Here is a 22,595-nt window from a genome sequence, read left to right on the forward strand (position 1 = left end):
GGGGTCCAGGTCCATGAGTGGGGCTCCTTGGTACCATTGCAATGCGTATAGTAATCTAGCTACTGCTTCCTTGGCTCCTTATTTGACAGACCTCTGAAGATCTCCAGCAGCCCATCGAATCGCCCAATGGAGACAAGACTTTTTTGCTTTTTTCTACCACAGTAATACACCAGAAAAGGACCTAAGAATCGCAGTCATACAAGGCAGCATCTCACTACATGCCACCTGCCACTCCTGTCTGAAACTCTCGGCTGGAGCAGCCTTTTTAAAAAACATCTATGATGTAACTCTTACCTCTCTGTCTCCTTCTTGCGAGGCAGTGGACATACGATTACTCACGCTCCCCAACAGCACAGGTCTTGTTTTTCAGGTTTAGGCGCTGGCTGCGTTAGGTAAAGCACTTGATCTTGCTGTAGGATCCAAAAACTTCAGAAAACCATGCCTGGTACTTGGCAGGAAATTAACTTTAACAAGAAGTATAAGGTAATCATTTTGGGGGCAGGGCATATTCTCCCTGGGACCACAGCAGATACCTGAGAGACTAACTTGACAAGAAACTTGATTTATTTCAGCTCATGAGCTGTATTTCAGTGGTGATAGGCTGTTTAAAAATAGCTTTTGAAATCTCCTCATTTTTGCTGCGCCTTGGTTTGTATGACAGCAGGGGTTGGAAGCCCTATGAGACAAGGCAGGGGGCCCTGTTGGGCCAGGCACTGCACAGACCCTGATCCAGATTTGGGGCGGGGGTGCATTATGGCAGGTGCATGAGCAGTAGTAGTAAGGTACAGCCAAGAGATACCAACCAAGATCAGAGTTCCTTTATGACATGTGTATGTTATTAATAGTACTATGGTAATGCCTAGGGGGTCCCAGTGAGAGGAGGGGCCCATTATACGGTATGCATTAGTAGTATGGTACTGCCTTGTTGCTCCAGCTCAGACTGGGGGGCCTGCTATTGGGCCAGGTGCTGCCCCCTGCCAGGTGAGGCCCCATTTACAGCATCTGTATCATTGCCTGCACTATAATAGGGCCCAGAGGAGATCAGGGCCCCTGTCCTGGAGAGCACTGCCCAGACCCCAAATCCCTGGATTGTTTTGTTTTAACTCCGTCTCCGAGGTCAGAACGACGCATGGTGAAAGCACTACACTAGCCTGCATGACACCTGCCTTCAAGGTCTGGCTCTACCGCACAGTTCTTGGAAACCCTCAGCCAAGTCACTTCATCTGGGTCTCTGTTTCCCTTGTCCGTAAAATAGGGACAGATTATGCACCCCATCTGCTTGAATTGTGAGCTCTTCAAGGCAAGGCTGGTCACCCATTGTGTCTGTGCAGCAAAGCTTGAGGGTGGGGGGCGGGGATTTCCCCAAATCTTGGTTAGGGGTGTGTGCACAGCACGTGGCAGCACTAGGGCCCCCAGCTCTTGGTGGCGGGACAGGAGGGAGTGTCTGTGCAGCACCTGGCATGGTGGGGGAGCCAGTCTCAGATCAGACACTTAGGCACTGCTGCAATACAAACATCTCCTTGTACTTTTTGCTATCAGTCAGTAACTGCCTGGGCTAAGTGGGGATGATAGCTAATAAATTAAAAAAAAATTAGCACAAGTGTCAACTGTGTGTGTTGTGTTGTTCCTGTCGTCAGGGTAACCTAGCCGGAATCTTGGTTGGTAGGTAATTTTTGGATCCAGCAACGCCTGTTGATTTCAGAGGGCTCTGTCTCTGTCGAGTGATTGATTGACTGGTAAAAGACCTGAGGCTTCCTGCAAACTCTGAGCTGTTAAAAAGGGACACTACCAATTTTTAACCATCGCCCGTCTGGCTCTAGCTACATCCAGTGTTTGGCTTGCCTCAGCCTTGCCCTGAATTTGCTGGAGCACTCCTGGATTTGCAGTGAGAAAGGAATGGGGGGGCCCTTTGCCAACATTTCATGTTCAAGTTCCATTTCAAAACAGGCGGGTGGAGGGTTAATAAATCACTAGCTGTTTCAGTGAATAGCTGATTGATTGTTCCAGCTCCTTATCGCTGTCTTTAACCCCTTGTGCAAGGTGTTTATAACACACGCTGCTCATGCCCATGACCTGCTGAGAACAGCTGTTTGTCACTATGTTAATGTCCCATTTAGGAAGGTTAATAAAAGTGTAGCTAACCTACTAGATGTATTACGATAGCACATGAAAGACCAAGAGTGGGAGCCTGTTATGGGATCCTCATCAGGCCAGGCGCTGTACACACATCCAGCGAAACCATCCCTGCCCAGCAGTGCTCTCACTTGGAATATAGGGTGGGAGGGGAACCTGGGGCACAAAGGGGGGAAGGGACTTGCCCCAGGTTACACAGGGAGTCTGTAGCAGAGTGGGGACTTGAATCCTGATCCTACAAGGCCCATGTTAGTGTCCTAACCACTGAGCCAACCTTCCCCTGTGGAGGCCTTTGAATCGTGGTGCATGTCTCAGATGGGTGTTAGGGTGTTTTTGTTTTCCTTAGGGTCCAAAGTTCACTGTTTGAAGTAGTTGGGTGTGTGTGTGAGAGAGGGAGAGAGAGAGACTAGAGCTAGTGAGAATACTTATCTGGGATGTGTGTACGGAGCTGACGTGAGCACGTGTGTGGATAGGTGGGGTGTGTGTATGTACGTGTGTGGATATACCTATGTAATGGGTGGAGCATGGCCATGTGCATGTGTGAGAGTATGCACATGTGTGTACTTCACTTTCCTCACCCAGCAGAAAGGGCCGGTAAAGGGCGTGTAATGGGGGTGTTTGTGGTATGGAATCCTTCTCCTCAATGCACGTCATTGCAGGAAGCCCTGTGTTAAGGCTCCATCTCACAGCCGTGCAGACATGCGCACTAGGATGGCAGCGTCAAGCCTCGAGCTGCTAAATGTCTATTGAAGGGGGTTGTTAATGATCAACTGTACAGAGCAGAGCACATGTGAGTCACACTGTAACCCGGGGGCTTGGGGCTTGGTCATCGGGGCTCCCTCAGGAGTCAGTGCTGCTCTTATGAGTCAGGACTCTGCCAAAGCCTCTAACTTACCCGCTAACAACATGGCAGCTATAGCGGCTCACTGCCCTAGGATGTGTTCGGTTAGTCTGAAAGTTATTGTGGCTTGAAGAGTAAGTGCAGAGAAGGGAGAGGGAAATGGAGCTGTGGTTAAAATACAGGCCGGGGAGTCAGCACTCCTACGTTCATTCCTAGTGGCACCAGGGGAGCGAGGAGTGGGAATGGGGACTGCTGGGTTCTCTTCCCAGCTTGGGAGGGGATGTGCGAGTGGCAGCAATTTGTGGTTAGAGCATGAGATTAGGTATCAGGGCTGTGAGGTCTAGTGGTCAGAGCAGGGGGATTGGGAGCCAGGACTCCTGGGTTCTCTTGTCATCTTTGGGATCGCGATCTAAGCACAGCAGCAGGAAGAAGTGTTGTCTTGTGGGTAAGTCACACAGGCCTGTATTCAGTTCCTTGCTCTGCCACAGGCTTCTTACATGGCCTGGGGCTACTCAGTCCTCCTCTCGGCATCTGTTTCCCCATTGGTGAAACGTGGAGAAGAATCCTTCTTTTGTCTAGGGAGAGTGTAAAGTCTTGGGGACAGGAACGGTTTGATATGACTGAGAAGCCGTTATCTTGGGTAGGAAGGGGGGATGCATGATGTGGGGGCGCAATCTTTGTTGGGGAATGTCTATGTAACAGGGTCCCCAATTTCATTGGGGGCCACCCAGTGAGTGAATGGGAATCTGTGCAATGGGGGATCACCAATCTTGGTCAGGGTTGCGATGGGCTAGCGTAATACTGATCGTACAGGAAACCCCACTCCCCCACGTGCCGCCTCAGCCTTGTGACTGATGGGGGAGCATGTTACGTCAGCGTTCTACCTCCCAGTAATAATGATAAGCCAGGAATGAACTGGCTGGTCCGGCCAGACATTCCAGCACCGTGATGCAGGAGCGTTGACGACCTGGTGGAGAGCTTTTCAATAACTGAATCACTGTTAAAGGAAGCTGTGCAGCTGTAGGAAGTGGGAGACCTGGAACTGTTTTATCGACAGCTTTGTTGACACCCAGAAAGGTGTAAGTGAAGGTGTGAATTTTAACCAATACAGTTCTGCTGGTTTAGCCTCACGTGTGTTGTCTGGTTAAAAAGGATGTTGAAAAATCAGAGGGTGTGGAGAAGTGCCACAAAAATGACCCAAGGGCTGCGGAAAACGCCTGCCAGTGAGAGCAGAAAGACAATCAAGAGGTGACTTGCTCCCAGTGTAAAGCGCCTTCACAGGGGGAAAAATCCCAGATACTAAAGGGCTCTTCAGCGGAGAAAGGCAGAACAAGCCCCGATGGCTGGAAGTTAAAGCCAGACATGCTGTAATTAGAAATAAGGCAGCAATGCTTCCCCGTGAAGGTAGTTAACCACTGGAAGTGGTGGAGTCTCAGTCTCCTGATGTCTCCAAGTCCAGTCTGGCTCCCTCGCTAGAAGACGCTTTAGCCAGACATGAGTTATTGGGCTCAGTACATGGGGAACAAGTGGGTGAAACTCTCTGGTCTGGGATATGCAGGTTAGATGAGATGATCTTATGGTCCCTTGAATGCTGTGAAGCTAGACACACTTGTTCTAGTATAAGAGGGACTTTTTTCAGGTTAGTTAATGTCACTTCGGAAGGGGTTTAAGCTAAAACCTAAAATGCCACTCTTGTGTGGAGTGTCCCCATGGGGATTCTACAGATGTGACTGGACTGATAAACTATAACTGGTAAAACTTTCCTGCGCGGATAAGGCCTGAGGAACAGGGTGTAGGGGGTGAAGAGACAGGAAGTGCTGTCTAGTGGTTAGAGCAGGGCATGCTGGGAGGCTGGACTCTTGGGTTCTCTGGGAGGTGTCTACAGAAGGCAGAGTGGTAGTGAGGACTCCTGAGTTTTATTTACAATTCTCTCTTCTGCATTGTCAGCTACAACACACAGATGCTGCTGCCATTAACAATCACTCTAGAGAGGTTTACTATCCACGGATGGACCTTGGGCGTATCAGTTTTCGCTGCCCCATGCCTCAGTTTACACTGACTATTTCCCTTCCCCTAATGGATATATTGCTAGGCTGCAAAGGGCTCTGATTCTCCGCTAAAAAGGTGCTGGAGGAGTTCAAAGTGTTCGTTAGCAACGTTTGTCCTTCAGTGCGCAAGGTAATGGGGGTAAAGCAAGCTGGTTGTGAAACTAACACACCTTATTTTTATACAGCATCAGTGATGCAAACAGTGTCTCAGGCCCAGGGCCTCTGAGCTATTTAGGCAGCTGACTCCCCTGGGGGAGGATCTGGGCTTCAGTGAGAGAAGTGGAAGAGAACACGGAGTGAGTGAGTGAGAGAACAAAGGTGGAGGGGAAGTATGGCCTAGTGGCCAGGCCCCTGGCCTGAAATGCAAGAAACCTGACTCCAGTTCCCAACTCAGCTATTGACTTTCTCTGTGACCTTGGGCAAGTCCCTTCCCCTCTCTGTGCCTCTGCTTCCCCATTTTGTTGGGCCTTGCACAGACCCCGCCAGTGATTGGGGCCCCATTGTGCCAGGCTGCAGAGACACACAGTGAGACACAGTCCCTGCCCTGAAGAGCTCACAGCCTGAATGGACAAAGGGTGCACTATTCAGAGGGGGAACCTGCAGCCCAGAGGGGAGAAATGACTTCCTTAAGGTCATACAGGGAGTCAGTGGTACAGCTGGGAATCGAACCCAGGTCGCAGACTAGTGCCCTAACCAACTGCAGATGTCCTGCATCCTAACTCAGCTGCATAAGCATATTGCTGTCCTTTGCTGGAGCTGCCAACGTGGGAGATTTTAGCAATGTTCCCCAGGCACAGGCAGGGCTGTGGTTTGCTCTGCATTTGCCAGCAGGCCGACGGCTTCACGCCCCTCCTGACCTCAGAGAGCCACTCATTAACATGCTGCATGGTGCCTGGGGGGTGGGTGTTGGGTGTGCCCGACGCCCAAGCGTCCTGTCATCTTCTCAGCGCCTGCTGCCCAAATCCACAGCCTGGCACAGACACCAGGGACTGAGAGGCACCTACTGGCCTGGCTGGAGGAGGAGAACTGATCAGAGGGCTTGTGGCTGCAGTTAGTAACTCGGCTGTGAAGGAGATGTAGAACTTGTCTAAATGGGAAAGTTGCAGCAGCTTCACTTAGGGAAAGTGTTACCAGTTATCCAGCTCTAGTTGCTCCAGCATAACCCCATGGGGGTGGATGTACCGATGGTTAGCATGCTGGCCTGGGACTTAAGAGACCCACGTTCAATGGCTTGCCTTCTTATGAGATGTAGGGCAAGTCACTTAGCCACTCTGTGCCTCAGTTTTCCCCACCTGTACAATAGGGATAACAGCATTGTGCTACACACAGGGATGTTGTGAGGATGAAGGCATTAAAGTGGGTGAGGTGCTTAGATATTACAGAGATGGGGTCAGCTAAGGACACTAGTAAATCTTGTCTCTCCACAAAACTACGTGTACCTAAGTAAGCACACAGTTATCCCAGGGTGCAATGTTCCACTGATGGGCTCTCTGCATTCTGGGGTTTTTCACATGGTGGATCTTTGGATCTCCCATGAGTCTTCTCCAGCTATCCCATAATGCATCTGGTTTTCATGAGCCAGTGCTGTTTTCAAACAGCTACCAGCTTAGTTTCAAACTGCAAAGAGAAAGCATCGCAATCTGGGCAGCCATAACCGCTAGGGGTTGTACCAGTACAATGATATCAACTAAACAAATCACACCCTAGCCGACATAATTATATGTACCAGGACACAGACTGGGTGGAGACCATGCCTTCTGTTGGTAGAAGAATGGCTTTTTGGGGGTTAGCTTAAATCCCTTCCCTGGAGACTGAAACTAAACCAAAAAAGAAAAGGAGTACTTGTGGCACCTTAGAGACTAACCAATTTATTTGAGCATAAGCTTTCATGAGCTACAGCTCACTTCATCGGATGCATTCAGTGGAAAATACAGTGGGAGATTTATATACACAGACAACATGAAACAATGGGTGTTACCATACACACTGTAACGAGAGTGATCAGGTAAGGTGAGCTATTACCAGCAGGAGAGCGGGGCGGGAGGGACTTTTTGTAGTGACAATCAAGGTGGGCCATTTCCAGCAGTTGACAAGAACGTCTGAGGAACAGTCCGGGGGGAGGGGGGAATAAACGTAGGGAAATAGTTTTACTTCGTGTAATGACACATCCACTACCAGTCTTTATTCAAGCCTAAATTAATTGTATCCAGTTTTGCAAATTAATTCCAATTCAGCAGTCTCTCATTGGAGTCTGTTTTTGAAGTTTTTTTGTTGAAGAATTGCCACTTTTGCCTTTAGGTCTGTAATCGAGTGACCAAAGAGATTGAAGTGTTCTCCAACTGGTTTTTGAATGTTACAATTCTTGACGTCTGATTTGTGTCCATTTATTCTTTTATGTGGAGACTGTCCAGTTTGACCAATGTGCATGGCAGAGGGGCATTGCTGGCACACATCACATTGGTAGATGTGCAGGTGAACGAGCCTCTGACAGTGTGGCTGATGTGATTAGGCCCTATGATGGTGTCCCCTGAATAGATATGTGGACACAGTTGGCAACAGGCTTTGTTGCAAGGATAGGTTCCTGGGTTACTGGTTCTGTTGTGTGGTTGCTGGTGAGTATTTTCTTCAGGTTGGGCAGCTGTCTGTAAGCAAGGACGGGCCTCTCTCCCAAGATCTGTGAGAGTGATGGGTCGTCCTTCAGGATAGGTTGTAGATCCTTGATGATGCGTTGGAGAGGTTTAGTTGGGGGCTGAAGGTGATGGTTAGTGGCGTTCTGCTATTTTCTTTGTTGGGCCTGTCCTGTAGTAGGTAACTTCTGGGTACTCTTCTGGCTCTGTCAATCTGTTTCTTCACTTCAGCAGGTGAGTACTGTAGTTGTAAGAACTCTTGATAGAGATCTTGTAGGTGTTTGTCTCTGTCTGAGGGGTGGGAGCAAATGCGGTTGTATCGTAGAGCTTGGCTGCAGACAATGGATCGTGTAGTGTGGTCTGGATGAAAGCTGGAGGCATGTAGGTAGGCATAGCGGTCAGTAGGTTTCCGGTATAGGGTGGTGTTTATGTGACCATCGCTTATTAGCACCGTAGTGTCCAGGAAGTGGATCTCTTGTGTGGACTGGTCCAGGCTGAGGTTGATGGTGGGATGGAAATTGTTGAAATCATGGTGGAATTCCTCAAGGGCTTCTTTTCCATGGGTCCAGATGATGAAGATGTCATCAATGTAGCGCAAGTAGAGTAGGGGCATTAGGGGATGAGAGCTGAGGAAGCGTTGTCCTAAGTCATCCATAAAAATGTCGGCATACTGTGGGGCCATGCGGGTACCCATAGCAGTGCCACTGATTTGAAGGTATACATTGTCCCCAAATGTAAAATGATTCCAATTTCCCCTCTGATCCCACTGAGGGTTGCCAAAAGAAACTACACCATTTGCTCAAGAAACTCCCTGAAAAAGCACAAGAACAAATCTGCACAGACCATACCCCTGGAACCCCGACCAGGGGTATTCTATCTGCTACCCAAGATCCATAAACCTGGAAATCCTGGACGCCCCATCATCTCAGGCTTTGGTACCCTGACAGCAGGATTGTCTGGCTATGTAGACTCCCTCCTCAGGCCCTATGCTACCAGCACTCCCAGCTATCTTCAAAACACCACTGACTTACTGAGGAAACTACAATCCATCGGTGATCTTCCAGAAAACACCATCCTGGCCACTATGGATGTAGAAGCCCTCTACACCAACATTCCACACAGAGATGGACTACAAGCCGTCAGGAACAGTATCCCCGATGATGTCACGGCAAACCTGGTGGCTGAACTTTGACTTTGTCCTCACCCATAACTATTTCACATTTTAAAATCAAGGTGGGATGTATTTCGAACAGATCTGCTCTGGTTTGAATAGGAATTATTTCAGGGAAGCTCTTTGGCATGTGTTATGCAGGAGGTCAGACCAGAAATATGATCGCAGTGGTCCCTTCTGGCCTTAGGATCTATGAATCTAATGTTGCCCCCTCCCCATTGCCCCCTTGTGCCTCCTAATGCTACCCCTGCCACCCCTGTACTCCCCCCCAGACAGCTGGGTTGAATTCAAAATAAGACCGTCCACATGGTCCTTTGAAATGGGTTTAACTACACTGCTGTAAATTCACTCTTTTAAGCTTAAACTGGTGTAACTGTCTACCAATAATGCACACACACCAAAATACAGATGGATCTCTGCAGGCCCCTCGGGGCCGTACTGTAATACTACCAGTAATGTGCATACCAAAATACAGATGGATCTCGGCAGGCCCCTCTGGGTGGTACGGTAATACTACTAATAATGCGCACACAAAAATATGGACGGATCTTGGCAGGCCCCTCTGGGGTCTTGCTCTGAGAGAGGGAGTGAGTGCTCGGGCAGGAGACATCCCAGTGACTGGAGCAGCCAGAGTCAAAGTTTAATCTGTCTCCTGCATGGCCAACAGAGTTGTTCCCTGAATGCCAGCAGCCTAGCCCTCCACTAGCTCTGTCCCTCCTGGTGCTTCCCCGCTGCCACCTGCCCTTGCCCCTCCCAGTGCTGCTGGGCCCTCCATAGTGCTGCCCCCCCCCCCAGCACCTGAGAAAAAGACTTGGGGTTACAGTGGATAATCAGCTGAACATGAGCCCTCAGTGTGACACCTTAGCAAAAAGGGGGGTAACGCGATCCTGGGCTGTATAAATGGGGAATCTGGAGCAGGAGGGGGAGGTTCTGTTGCTTTTGGATTTGGCTCTGGTGCCATCTGCTGGAACAGAGTGTCCAGTCCTGGGGCCCACACCTGGAGAAGGTTGTGGTAAATTGAGCGGGTCGGAAGGGAGCCACGAGAGATTAAGCGATTGGGAGATACATGTACCAAAGAGAAGGTTAAGGGGTGACTGGATCACAGTCTATAGGAACCGATGTGGGGAACAGAAATGTGATCACAGAGGGCTCTTCAATTTGGCAGACAAAGGTCTAACGAGATCCAGGGGCTAGACAAAGTCAGTCTGGAAATAAAGTGCAAACATATAACTGTGGGGAATTACCTCTTGGGACACCTGACCCAGGGTGGGGTGGATCCTCACTCTGGCAATTGGAACTCCAGATGGGAGGCTTTTCTGACAGATCTGCTCTGGTTCAAACAGGGAATTAATGCGGGGATGCTCCATGGTCTGTGCTAGACAGGAGGTTGGACCTGATGATCACAATGGTCCCATTTGCCCATGGAACCTATGAATCTAACGCTGCTCCCTCCTCATTGCCTCCATGCCTCTTAATGCTGCCCCAGCCCCATCTCATGCCCCCCCACCTCCTAATTCTATATCTCTGGTCCCTTCTTTTGCACCCCAGCACCTCCTGCTCCTATCCCCGCTAGTCTTCCAGATCTACTCTGTAGGGAGCGTCCTTGTGTGCGTGGCTGAAGCAGAGAGGCTGTTTCTTTTCTCTTTACGCTGCTGGCGCCGGTTCCTCCGTGACTCAGCTGGCACCTGTCCCAACGTGCCCGGGCACTGGCCGTCCCTCCTATCGCCCCACTGGGGAGCTGGACTCCTCCCAGTGCTAGGTATTCCTGCAGAACATGGGGGAATAGAACCCAGGTGTCCTGACTTCCAGCTTCCTCATTGTTCTAACCCACTAGATCCTACTGCCTGCCTCGAGCTGGGGAGAGAACCCAGGAGTCCTGGCTCCCAGTCCCTGCTCCCCACTGTTCTAACCCCTAGATTCCTGCCGTTCACAGTCCTGGTGCTGGAACTCTGGAGTAGGGTCTTGCTGTGGGAATGGAGGTGCGGGGCTGGATGGGCGTCAGGACTCCTGGGATCGATCGCCAGCTCAGGGGTGCGGGGGTGGTGTCCATTGGTAGGCGCAGGGAGGGCTGGATTGCAGTATGCTGGCCAGTAGATCTGAGTCACTGCTGCTCTCTACTGGCTGGCATCGGGCCTGCTCAGCTGTGTGTCATCAGCCCCGTATTGCTCGCGGCGTGTGGCAATTGTCCATTAGCTAAAGATGCAGGATTTTGGCAGCAGGAGGAGCTGAGCTGTCTCCTCGCTGCCGCTGCGAAGTGCTGAGTGGCCTCACAATGCCAAGCAGCGTTATTATTAGACATTGGTGGGACGGGCACGAGCTCCACTAGGGGGTGTATTATCAATGGGGGCTCACGTGTCGTAGCTTGTGTCGGCCAAGCTCCTTGCCTCCCCCAGAGCTCCTTGCCTCCCTCCATCCCCCAGCAGCTGCCTCGGGCCACCCTCCCAGCCCCTGTTAGATCAGGGACATCCCTCCCCGCAGGGGTGCTACGTGCCCCTCCCACTCCCATAGGAGGGTTCCCTATTCTTCCCCCCATGTCAGTGACTGTGTGTGCCCTTGGTCCCACTCCCCATGCCGGTGGCTCTGTGTGCCCCCAGTCCCCCCCCGCCAGGAGCTCTCTGTGTGTGCCCCCAGTCCCGCCCCCCGGCTCTGCATGTGCCCCCAGTCCTCCCCTCCCCCACCAGCGGCTCTGTGTGTACCCCCAGTCCCGCCAGCCATACCCTCCATTCTCCTCAGTGGCACGCAGAGTGCCCCCTTACTCCTTCTCCTCATGCAATGGGCTCTGTATGTCCCATCCCCCCATTCCAGGATCCCCTATTATCCTTGTCAGGGTTCTGTGTGCCACCCATGTCCCGCTCCCTCCCTTACTCCGATCCCGCATTCTCCCCCCACGCCAGAGGCAGAGGGCAGGCCCACATTCCTCCCCACCACCACCCTCCCCCACTTATTATTTGTCTGGGCGATGTCACTCGGGTGTTGGGGCGTCTCCGGGTTACACTCCATTGGGAGGCTGAGCTGAGCAGGGCTGGTGTGATGCTGGAAGCATTAATAGGTGCCCTCGACCAGTGCTTTGCTCTGCAGACAATTGCGGAGGTGCTCGGCGCTGTGGCTGTGCAGAGGCTCAATGGGTCCCCCCGTTTCCCCTTCCGGTTTCCCGATTTGCTCCAGAATCCATCGGATTCTGGCCCGTGATGCCTCAACCATTCCCTGAAATGCTGGAAGCGACCGGCTGCGGTGCTCATAACTTGTAGCCTGGCCCACAGACCGACCCAGAAATGCTAACCGAGTGTCAGGGCCTTCGTGAGCTGGGCTGGGGTTATGGTACTGCCCCCAGGCCCCAGCCAAGAGCATGGCTCCATTATCTCGTGTGCGTTATTTGGAGTATTACGGTAGATACTAACGGGCCCAGCTGAGATCAGGGCCCCATTACAGCATGTGTGTTTCTATTTCGGCCACTGTAGCACATCAGGGGTGTGCATTATTGGTACTATTACAGTAGCACCTACAGACCTCAACTGAGTTTGTCCCCCGTTACGTCATGCACGTTATTGCTAGGATTACGGTAGTGCCTGGAGGCCCCAGCTGAGCTTGGAACACTGTGATCCTGTAAGCCCAACTAGCTCGGTATCCCCCCACCCTCCCTGCTACCCCCAATCACAGCAGGGGCCCACCCAGCCTGGTATCCCCACCACCCTCCCTGCTACCCACGGTCAGACCCAGGGCCCACCCAGCCTGGTATCCCCCCCACCCTCCCTGCTACCCACGGTCAGACCCAGGGCCCGCCCAGCCTGGTATCCCCCCCACCCTCCCTGCTACCCACGGTCAGACCCAGGGCCCATCCGTTTGGTAAGGTCTGTCACTCTGTAGCTGGGAGCCTAGGAGCTGGTGGGTGGGGGCCTGTGACCGGGCTGTGGGAGGCAGATCTGCCAGCCTGGCAGCCTGCCCTGTCTGTGTCCAGCACTGTCCCTGTGCCAGGCTCGCTGAGGGAGGAATGCAGCAATGCAGGTTCTCCCAGGCACATCCAGGTCAGACCACACCCTCCACGCTGCTTAAACTAGACGTTGTTGCCGTCACTGTGCCCAGGTGGGAAAGAAAAGTGTGAAGACCCAAGACTCCTTCTGGCTCCTGCAGTAGCTGAGGACGGCATCCGGGACTCAGCCTACCTGCTTTAACCCACTAGACTCCACTCCCCCCTCCCACAGCTGGGATAGAACCCAGGAGTCCTGGCTCCCAGCTCCCCTGATCCAATCACAAGACCCCACTCTCCTGTCAAAGCAAGGATCATGAGTTTTGGTTTGTTGTTGTAGGGTTGCCTGCAGTGGTCTGTGCACACCCAGAGATTTCCCATCTGGCCACTGTTGGGTGTCCCACGTCTGCAACGAGTTTGGCGGGTCTCAGCTGGGTTCTTCGTGATACCGGTGCTCTCCTGAAACTGGCACTCGCTTCTCTCCTCACCCTCAGTCTCCGTGGCGAGAGCGGGGGCTGAAATGACCTCAGAGTCAGACACTCTCTCACCACTTCAGGCGAACTATCTCAGTCCCTGTCCTGGGCCGAGGGGGCATGGCATGATGGGGCATGCCCTGATCACACCGTGCCTTGGGATGCTGCAGAGAGGCGGGGGAAGGGGCACCTGAGGCAGGTGAACAAGTTGGTGCATAGCAACCACAAGTGCCTAATTGGAGACAATCTTGAAAAGTTGCAACATCGTAAATCGCTTTTGCATTGTGCTTGCTGCTGTGAGCAGGCAGGGAGCCTGGACTCCTGGGTTCTGTGCCTGGCTCTGGAAGGGGCGTGGGTCTAGGGGTTAGAGCAGGGGGCGCTGGGAGTCAGGACTCCTGGGTTCTATTCCCGGATCTGGGAGGGGAGTAGGGTCTGATGACTGGTGGGAGGGTGATTTATACAGCCCTGCCTGCAGGCCCAGCGTTTAATGCACATCTGCAGACCCCCTCCCTGGGCCATGCAGGAACAGCACCGGACCAGCGTGTCCACGGAGGCTCCGGCCAGGCTGCTACTCGCCAGTTAACTTCTTTGCCTGCTCTGTGCAGTTGCTAGGAGTGGGTGGCAGGCTTATGAACCGGTGCCGGAATCCTGAACTCAGCAAGTCTCTTGCGGCTTCAATCCAGTCCCCGGCTGGGCCATCTAGGTGCCTCCCCCGTTGCCCAACATCTTGCAAAATGCCTTTGCTCTGTGGAAGGAATAATCGGGCTTCAAAACACCTGCCAGAAGCCAGTTAGCAGGGCCCATGTAATGCCTCTTCCCTGGGGATTATCCTGCTTTGTTTATATCATCGTATATAGTCCATCGAGGCCATGGCTAGGAAAGTTGTGGGGTCTAGTGGACAGGGCACTGGAGAGGGAGTCAGGACTCCTGGGTTCTAGTCCTGGCTCTGGGAGGGGAGTGTGGTCTAGTGAGTTACAGCCTGGGAATGGGTGTAAGGCCTCCCGGGGTACACCTGCACAGCAATCTGAAGCCCATAGCCGGGAGTCTCAAAGCCCAGGTCTGCTCACTCGGGCTCGCGCCATGGTGCTAAAACTAGCCGTGCTGGTGCTGTGAAGCGATAGAGGCGGGTGGGCTGAGATGTGCTGCTGCAGGTTGCTGCTAGGGTGACCAGACAGCAAGTGTGAAAAATTGGGATGGGGGTGGGGGGAATAGGCGCCAATATAGGACAAACCCCCAAATAGTGGGACTGTCCCTATAAAATCGGGACAGCTGGTCCCTGTAGTTGCTGCTGGCTGCAGGCAAACCCCTAGAGTCTGGTCCCAGCTCCACCACAGATGGGCTGTGTGACCTTGGGCAAGTCCCTTCCCCTCTCAGGGCCTTTGTTTCTATTGCCACCCATGTCTGTCTTGGCTGTAAGAGCTTTGGGGCAGGGACTGTCCTGCACTGTTGGGTCTGTGCAGCACCTGGCGCAATGTGGCCCCGTTGTGCTGGATGCTGCACAGACCCCGACCAAGATCAGGGCCCCATTGAGCCAGGCGCTGCACAGACCCTGACCGAGATCAAGGGCCTGCATCATGCCAGGTGCTGCACAGGTTGTAACTGAGATTGGGCCCCCATTGTGATGAAGGCTGTACAGACTCTGACCCCCATTGTTCTGGGTGCTGCTGCACAGACCCTGACTGAGATCAGGACCCCCACTCTGCCAGGCGCTGCACAGACACATGAGAGAAAGTCCCTGCCCAAAGAGCTCACAGTCTAACTAGACAAAGGAAGGCTTGTTTGCCACATTTTACAGGTTCAGGAGCTGAGTCCCAGAGAGCCAAATCTCCAACTGATGGAGATGGACACAGCTCCACTGGTCAGTGAAGTCACAACCATTTACACCAGCTGAGGATCAGTGCACAGCGATTCATTGACTTGCCAAGGCACATGGGGAGTCAGTGCTGGAGCTGGAATTAGCCTCAGCCTAGTGCCTTAGCCACAATGCCAGCTTTCCTCTTTCAGATCGTTGATACACCCAAGAGGCCTGACTTGCAGACACCCCTACCCCCACCCCCACGCTCTAACCCACTAGAACCCACTCCCCTCCCAGAGTCAGGGATAGAACCCTGGAGGCCTGACTCCCATTCCTATTCCTGGGTTCAAGCCACTAGCCCACCCCTCTGTCTCCAGGCCGTTCCCCTCATTTGCAAAGCCCCTGGGTAGCGCTGGGGCAGCAGCTGCTGCCCAGACTGAGGTCTCTCTGTGTGTCTCCCTGCCCAGCCACCCCGTTCGTCACCAAGGTGAAGGAGATGTGCCTGTGCCGGGAGGACTTTGAGATTCTGAAGGTCATCGGGCGAGGGGCCTTTGGCGAGGTGAGCGCTGCCAGCCATCCCTGCTTGGACTCACGAGGGGCTAGTGGTCCTCAGTTTTGGCCATAGTCACGGGTGCAGTGCTGGGCACAGTACCACCTGCTGCCCCTGCTGTGTCCTGCTAAATGCAGTATCACCTTTTGTCACTGGGTGGGGCTGACCTATTGGAGACCTGCAGGGTGCAATACCATCTCCTGTCACAAGGTGGTGCTGGAGCTCTTGCTGGGTGCAGTACTGCCTACTGTCACTGGGAGGCTGGGGAGGTCCTGGGGCAGGTGGGCTGCAGGTAGCAGAGGGAAGACCAGGGAGTGGGGCTGTAGCAGGTTATTCCCACAGGGAGAGAGGGTAGGGCTCCATGCAGCCATGGTCCCTCCCTGCTGCCCCTGCAGCTATTTTGGGGCCAATTCAGACTGGCTCCTGGAGGTCCCCTCTCTGATCCCACGCTCTGGCCACCAGGTGGCAGTGGTGAGGCTGCGGAACAGCGAGAAGGTTTATGCCATGAAGATACTGCACAAGTGGGAGATGCTGAAGAGAGCGGAGGTACCTAACCCTAATCCTGCCCCCAGATTCCCCCCCCCGCATGCTCACTACCCATGGTCCCCTCCCTCCCATCCCACAGATTCCCTGCCTCGTGGCAATGAACAATGGCAGGTATCCCATTTTCAGGCTGGATGGGCCCATGGGTCTGATCTGGAATGGCAGGGGATTGGGGAGGGATACCGGTATGGATGGGCCCATGGGTCTGTCCAGAACAGAAGTGGGTGTGGGGAGACTGCGCTGGATGGGCCCTTTGCCCCAGTGCTGCAGCACTTTCTGCAGTGGCCTTGCTATGACAGAACCCTGCAACCTCCCTGCCCTGGGGTGCATCCCCTGAGGCCTCACCATCTCCCTGCAATCCCCTTGCAGACAGCCTGCTTCCGGGAGGAGAGGGACGTACTGGTAAAAGGGGACAGGCAGTGGATCACTGCCCTGCACTATGCCTTCCAGGATGAGCAGTACCTGGTAAGACTCTCCTCGGGGGGGGGGGCGCTGAATTGCAAGGGGATCCTTGGTCCCTCAAGCACCATCTCCTTGCTCCCATGGACCAGGAGACCCTTTCCTGGTGGAAGCGGCTGCACAGGCCTGGGTTAAATCCTGCTCTGGCTGCATCCAGAGGAAAATGTTAGGAGGTATGCATCTGGTTGCCAGCAGGTGGCGCTGTGGGAGCTGGGCATTGCCAACAGGGTGTGTGTGGGGCAGGCTGGGCATTGCCAGCAGATGGCGCTGTGTGGGTGGCTGGCATTGCTGGAGGAGCTGCAGGTGCTGGGTATTCCCAGCAGATGGCGCTGTAGGGCTGCATTGTTTGCAGCTGCCGTGAGTTATTTTGCAGGTCCTGCAAGGCTCATTACAGGTGACTGGCACAGCCTCCAGGGAGGGGATTTCCCCCCCCCGCACACACACACACATCTCCCCAACTAATGCTGCCCCCTGTCTGCAGTATCTAGTGATGGATTACTACGTGGGTGGGGATCTGCTGACCTTGCTGAGCAAGTTCGAGGACCGGCTGCCCGAGGACATGGCCTGCTTCTACCTGGCCGAGATGGTCCTGGCCATTCACTCCATCCACCAGCTGCAATACGTGCACAGGTACGGCCTGGCTCCCAGACCCCCCTGCTCTAACCCGTCGGACCCCACTCCCCGCCTAGGGCTGGGATAGGACCCAGGAGTCCTGGCTCCCAGCCCCCTGCTGTAATCATATAGTCCTGTTTACTTTATCAGTAGCTAGTCCCTCTCTGCCTTCTCCCCTCTCTCCCCACAGGGACATCAAGCCAGATAATGTCCTGATTGACATGAATGGACACATCCGCTTGGCTGACTTTGGCTCCTGTCTTCGACTGCGACCAGATGGGACGGTGAGAGGCACAAGCTGCCGCAGGCACTGAATGGGTGATGCCTGCAGAGCAGGAACCTCCACAGACCCAGGCCTGGGTCAGCCCCTACAGCCTATTTCCCCCTTGTGGAGTGGGATCAGCCCCTACTGCCTATTGCCCAGGACTCCGATCAGTCTAGGGTTACAGTTCCTGGGCAATGGGGCTCCTGGCCCTTCCCTTGTGGAACTGGGGGTGGATTGACCAGCTCCTGTGTGCTCCGGGATGGGGATCCCATGGGATGTGGGCTGCCATGGCTGCACATGGAGATAGACACCCTGTCTCCCCTCCTGGCCAGGTGGAGTCTGCAGTGGCAGTGGGGACCCCTGACTACATCTCCCCTGAGATCCTGCAGGCCATGGAGGACGGGAAGGGGAAGTACGGCCCTGAGTGCGACTGGTGGTCCCTGGGCGTCTGCATGTATGAACTGCTCTTCGGGGAGACACCCTTCTATGCTGAGTCCCTGGTGGAGACCTATGGCAAGATCATGGACCATGAGGTGAGCCTGGCAGGGCAGAGTGCCCCGGCCAGGCCTCCCTGAGCCTGCCGAGAGGGCCTTGAAACAGGGGGTGTATGGTGTAGGCTTTGCTGCAAAGGGGTGGATGCTTGGGAGAGTCTGAGAGGAGGTAGGGTGGTGAGGGGTGTTGGAGAATCCGTGTGTAGATGGGGAGGGATGGATGAGGAGTGGGGATGAATAGATAGGTAGATTAATATGGGTTGATATCTGGATGGATGGATGGATGGATGGATGGATGGATGGATATGGTTGGATGGATTGGTAGGTGAAGATGGATAGATGAATATGGGTAGGTGGATGGATGGATGGATAGATTAATATGGTAAGGTGGATGGATGGGGCATGGTGATGGATAGATGAATATGGATAGATGGATGGATGGATGGATGGATGAAGATGGATAGATGAATATGGGTGGGTGGATGGGGATGGGTGGATGCTATTGGGGATGGATAGATGAATATGGGTGGATAGGTAGGTAGGTGGATGGATGGATGGATGGATGGATGGATGGATGGATGGATGGGGAATGGGGATGGACAGATAAGTAGATGAATATGGGCAGATAGGTGGATGGATAGGGATGGAGTTGGGGATGGCTGGGTGGATGGATAGATAGATGAACATGGCTGGCTGGGTGAATGGATGCGTGTGTGGATGGGGATGGGTAGATGGGAAGGGACGGCTGGAGGAAGGGAGGAATGGATGGGTAGATGAGGGTGGGTGAGTAGATGGAGTGGAGGGAAGGAGAGGGATGTTTGCTTGAATGGAATGGAGGAAGGATGGGTACAGGGGGATGAAAGGGGGTGTATGGTGATAACTGGGTGGGTAGAGGGGGATAAATATGAATACATCTGCATGTATTTGAATAAATTGTGCATACAGGAGACTGATTTGTGTGGTGATTTCAATCAATTGTGTGTGTATTCATGTTAATTTGCATACACTGGGATTATTTGGCATGTGTGCTGATAGCTCTGTCCGGAGGTGCAGAGAACGTGATGGGCAAAGGGACAACGAGCTAGGAAGCCAGCTAGGAACTCCAGCCTGACTCCCCCCATCAATCCCTCTGCACTGAGCCCCTTTGGCTTGTATCCCCCTACAGGACCACCTGCAGTTCCCCACAGACATCACGGACGTGTCGGAGCCAGCCAAGGACCTGATCCGGGGGCTGCTGTGCCACCAGGAGCTGCGACTGGGCCAGAACGGCATTGAGGACTTCAAGCGGCACCCCTTCTTTGAAGGCATCGACTGGGACAACATCCGAGCCAGCACGCCCCCCTACGTGCCTGAGGTCAACAGCCCCGCAGACACCTCCAACTTTGACGTGGACGACGACACACTCAAGGAGTTGGTGAGTGCAGCGCTAGGGGGCGCTGTGCTGCACGGAGCGGGCGGTGGTCTCAGTACGGGGTGCTTTGCTCTCACAGTCGGTGCTGGCCCCAGTGCTATGCTATGGGATGCTGTGCTGCTGACAGGGCCTACTTTCCTCTAAGGCTGTAGAACTGAGGTCCTGGCCACACAGGGTCATTGAGGTTCCTCAGACGCTGTGTAAACAGCCCCCGCGTGCCCCGGCCCAGGAGTGGGGGTGTATCCGCGCTGGCTGCCAGGATCTCTTTGTGATGTGTGTCGTCCCTCTCTGATCTCCCAGGAGACACTGCCCCCTGTTTCTCACAGTGCGTTCACTGGCCACCATCTCCCCTTTGTGGGGTTCACCTTCACCTCTGGCTGGTAAGTACGAGCCCGTGGCAGGGACACCCAGTCCCTCTCCACAGCTGTTCCCCTGGGGGCCAGAGAGGCCAGCGTTGTTATCACTTCAATGCGCATCCATGATCCCCCCGCCCTGGCTTAGACCCATGGGCCCATCTCACCTGTCTCTGACACCCTGGATCAAACCAATGGGCCCATCCAGCCCAGCTTGCCCCCTCTGGGCCGCCCCAGGTCAGACCCATGGCCCCCCTTTCCTGCCACCCCAGATCAAACCCATAGGTCCATCCAGCCCAGCATGCTCCCCTCCCTGCCACCCCAGGTCAGAGCCATGGGACCCCCTCCCTGCTGCACTGAGCCCATTCAGCCTGGTATCCCCTCATGGGCCACGTGTGAACTCGGTGCCCTCTGGCCAGGACTGAACTCATCACCTCGAGATCTAGAGACATGAGACTCTAGGGGTTAGGCTGAAGGACCACCCAGTCTGGGGATGCCGAGGCTTCTGCCACTTGTTGCAGCCACCAGGGGGCGACAAAGAGCCACATCCTGGGCTAAGCTGACCAAGCGGGATGCTCACGCATGCTCCCCCTCACCGTGTCCTGCAGCCCCGTCTCTGAGCAGAAGCCCCCATCCCCTTCCACATCCCCTGCTGTGGCCCGGCTGGAGAAGAAGATCCGGAACCTGGAGCGGGAGAAGATGGAGCTGGCCCGGAAACTTCAAGGTGAGGCAGGTGGTGCTTGGAGGGTTAAATCCCAAAGATCTGCCCTGTCTAGCAGCTTAGATGCCCCCCTCTTGCACCCTTATCCCTGTAGTCTCTGCACACCTGGTCATGGATGTATCTGCATCATCATCATCTGGCAGAGGAAGTGACACTGAGTCTGGGAACAGAACCAGGGTGGAGCCCTGCCTGCCAACCTCCTGCCCTAACCCACTAGACCACTGACCCTCCCAGAGCTAGGGATAGACCTCAGGAGTCCTGACTCTCAGCCCTCTGCTCTAACCACTGCACCCCTCTCCCCTCCTAGAGCTGGGGAGAGAACCCAGCAGCTGTTTACGAGGGATGCCCCAGGAGAGAGCTTGGGGCCATCCCTCTCCTTCCTGCTCAGTCCCTTTCGTCCAGTTTTGGGGGCTGACCCATTTTGGTTCCACCTAACATTTCCCCATGCAGACACGCTGCCCAGATTTCCCCCCCCGCCCCACCCCTCGAGTTTCCAAAGCCCCAGCCAAGGACTCAGAAATTGGGAGCTTGAAGAGAGAAACAGAGATGTGTAGAAAGTTGACAGGCAGGTACTGATGCCTGAGGGATAGGGGGTGTGGATCAGCTGGGCCATTGATCTTATCTGGGATCTGATCTGGGGTAGTGGGGTGGTGGGAGAGGAGACCAGACTGGTTGGGCCCATGGGTCTGATTAGAGGTAAGTAAATTCCCTGGTGTCTCTAATGCTCAGAGATCCAGTCGGAAGCCGAAGACACGATAAAGCAGCGGCTGGAGGGGGAGGCGTCTGGGCAGGTGAAAATCCTGGAGAAGCAACTGAAATCGCTCAGACAGGAGAGGGACGAGGCCCGTAAGGTGAGATGCTCCCAGGAGTCCTGCTACTGCCCCTTCCACCTGTACAGAATAACTGGGATCCCTGGCCCGGCACTGAGATGCAGCCACCTCTGTGATGGAGCACAGCAGCCGGTTTAACAGTGATTGTATCCCCACAGGAACTGTCGGAGGCCCAGGAGCTGCTGAAGGCCCAGGGCCAGGAGCTGCAGGAGCTGCTGGCCAGGCAGAAGCAAACGGCAGAGGAGCTGCGCTGCGCTGAGGCCAAGAGCGGGGACCTGCAGGCCCAGCTACTCCGGCATGTGCGCCAGCTGCGGGAACGGCAGGAGGAGACCGAGGCAGCTGCCCGGCGTGTGGACGGCCTGCGCAAGGAGCTGGCACGGGTGGAAAGTGGGCGCAAGGAGGTAACCGGGCAGCGCCCACCCCTTCCTGGCTGCACCAAGCATGGGACCCCTCCTAGTGAGGACCTTGCATGCATGCATCACCAGGTCATGTCCCTCCCTGCTGTGTGCATGAGATGCCCCCTGGTGGTTTGCATTGTGCCGCACCAGCCTCACCTTCCCTGTGCTACGAATGGGACTTCACCTGGTGGCTCCTTGCACCCAGGCATCATACAGCACCAACTGCACACCCCCCCCCACAACACCCTCTGCTGGCAGCCTGTCATCTGTGCATGATGCTGAGCCACATGCCTCTTGTGCTGAATGCACAGTGCCCCCTGCTGGCCAGCACTGACTGTGTTCCCCAGCTGGCAGCTAGGGGACCGGGCAGGGGTTAAATTCCAGTTTCATAGATTCATAGATATTAAGGTCAGAAGGGACCATTATGATCATCTAGTCCGACCTCCTGCACAACGCAGGCCACAGAATCTCACCCACCCACTCCTGCGACAAACCTCTCACCTATGTCTGCGCTATTGAAGTCCTCAAATTGTGGTTTAAAGACTTCAAGGAGCAGAGAATCCTGCAGCAAGTGACCCGTGCCCCATGCTACAGAGGAAGGCGAAAAACCTCCAGGGCCTCTTCCAATCTGCCCTGGAGGAAAATTCCTTCCCGACCCCAAATATGGCGATCAGCTAAACCCTGAGCATATGGGCTAGATTCACCAGCCAGATACTATAGAAAATTCTTTCCTGGGTAACTCAGATCCCACCCCATCTAACATCCCATCACAGGCCATTAGGCCTATTTACCATGAATATTTAAAGATCAATTAATTACCAAAATCATGTTATCCCATCATACCATCTTCTCCATAAACTTATTGAGTTTAATCTTAAAGCCAGATAGATCTAGTTATCTGGCAATCAGT

At 54.2% G+C, this 22,595-nt stretch overlaps 1 protein-coding gene across 1 annotated transcript in view; it reads left to right on the plus strand.

The window, feature by feature from the left end:
• Positions 1-22,595, plus strand: part of CDC42BPG (CDC42 binding protein kinase gamma) — a 61,445-nt gene that overhangs the window by 14,454 nt on the left and 24,396 nt on the right. The window contains exons 2-12 of the mRNA XM_077821257.1: positions 15,520-15,611; positions 16,065-16,148; positions 16,515-16,610; positions 17,086-17,234; positions 17,407-17,500; positions 17,814-18,014; positions 19,138-19,386; positions 19,684-19,763; positions 20,345-20,460; positions 21,187-21,308; positions 21,446-21,688. Coding sequence (XP_077677383.1) covers positions 15,520-15,611; positions 16,065-16,148; positions 16,515-16,610; positions 17,086-17,234; positions 17,407-17,500; positions 17,814-18,014; positions 19,138-19,386; positions 19,684-19,763; positions 20,345-20,460; positions 21,187-21,308; positions 21,446-21,688 — 1,526 coding nt within the window. The remainder of the gene's footprint in view (positions 1-15,519; positions 15,612-16,064; positions 16,149-16,514; positions 16,611-17,085; positions 17,235-17,406; positions 17,501-17,813; positions 18,015-19,137; positions 19,387-19,683; positions 19,764-20,344; positions 20,461-21,186; positions 21,309-21,445; positions 21,689-22,595) is intronic.

Source organism: Eretmochelys imbricata, chromosome 7, assembly GCF_965152235.1.
Source record: "Eretmochelys imbricata isolate rEreImb1 chromosome 7, rEreImb1.hap1, whole genome shotgun sequence".
In the NCBI taxonomy this organism is placed as follows: domain Eukaryota; kingdom Metazoa; phylum Chordata; order Testudines; family Cheloniidae; genus Eretmochelys; species Eretmochelys imbricata.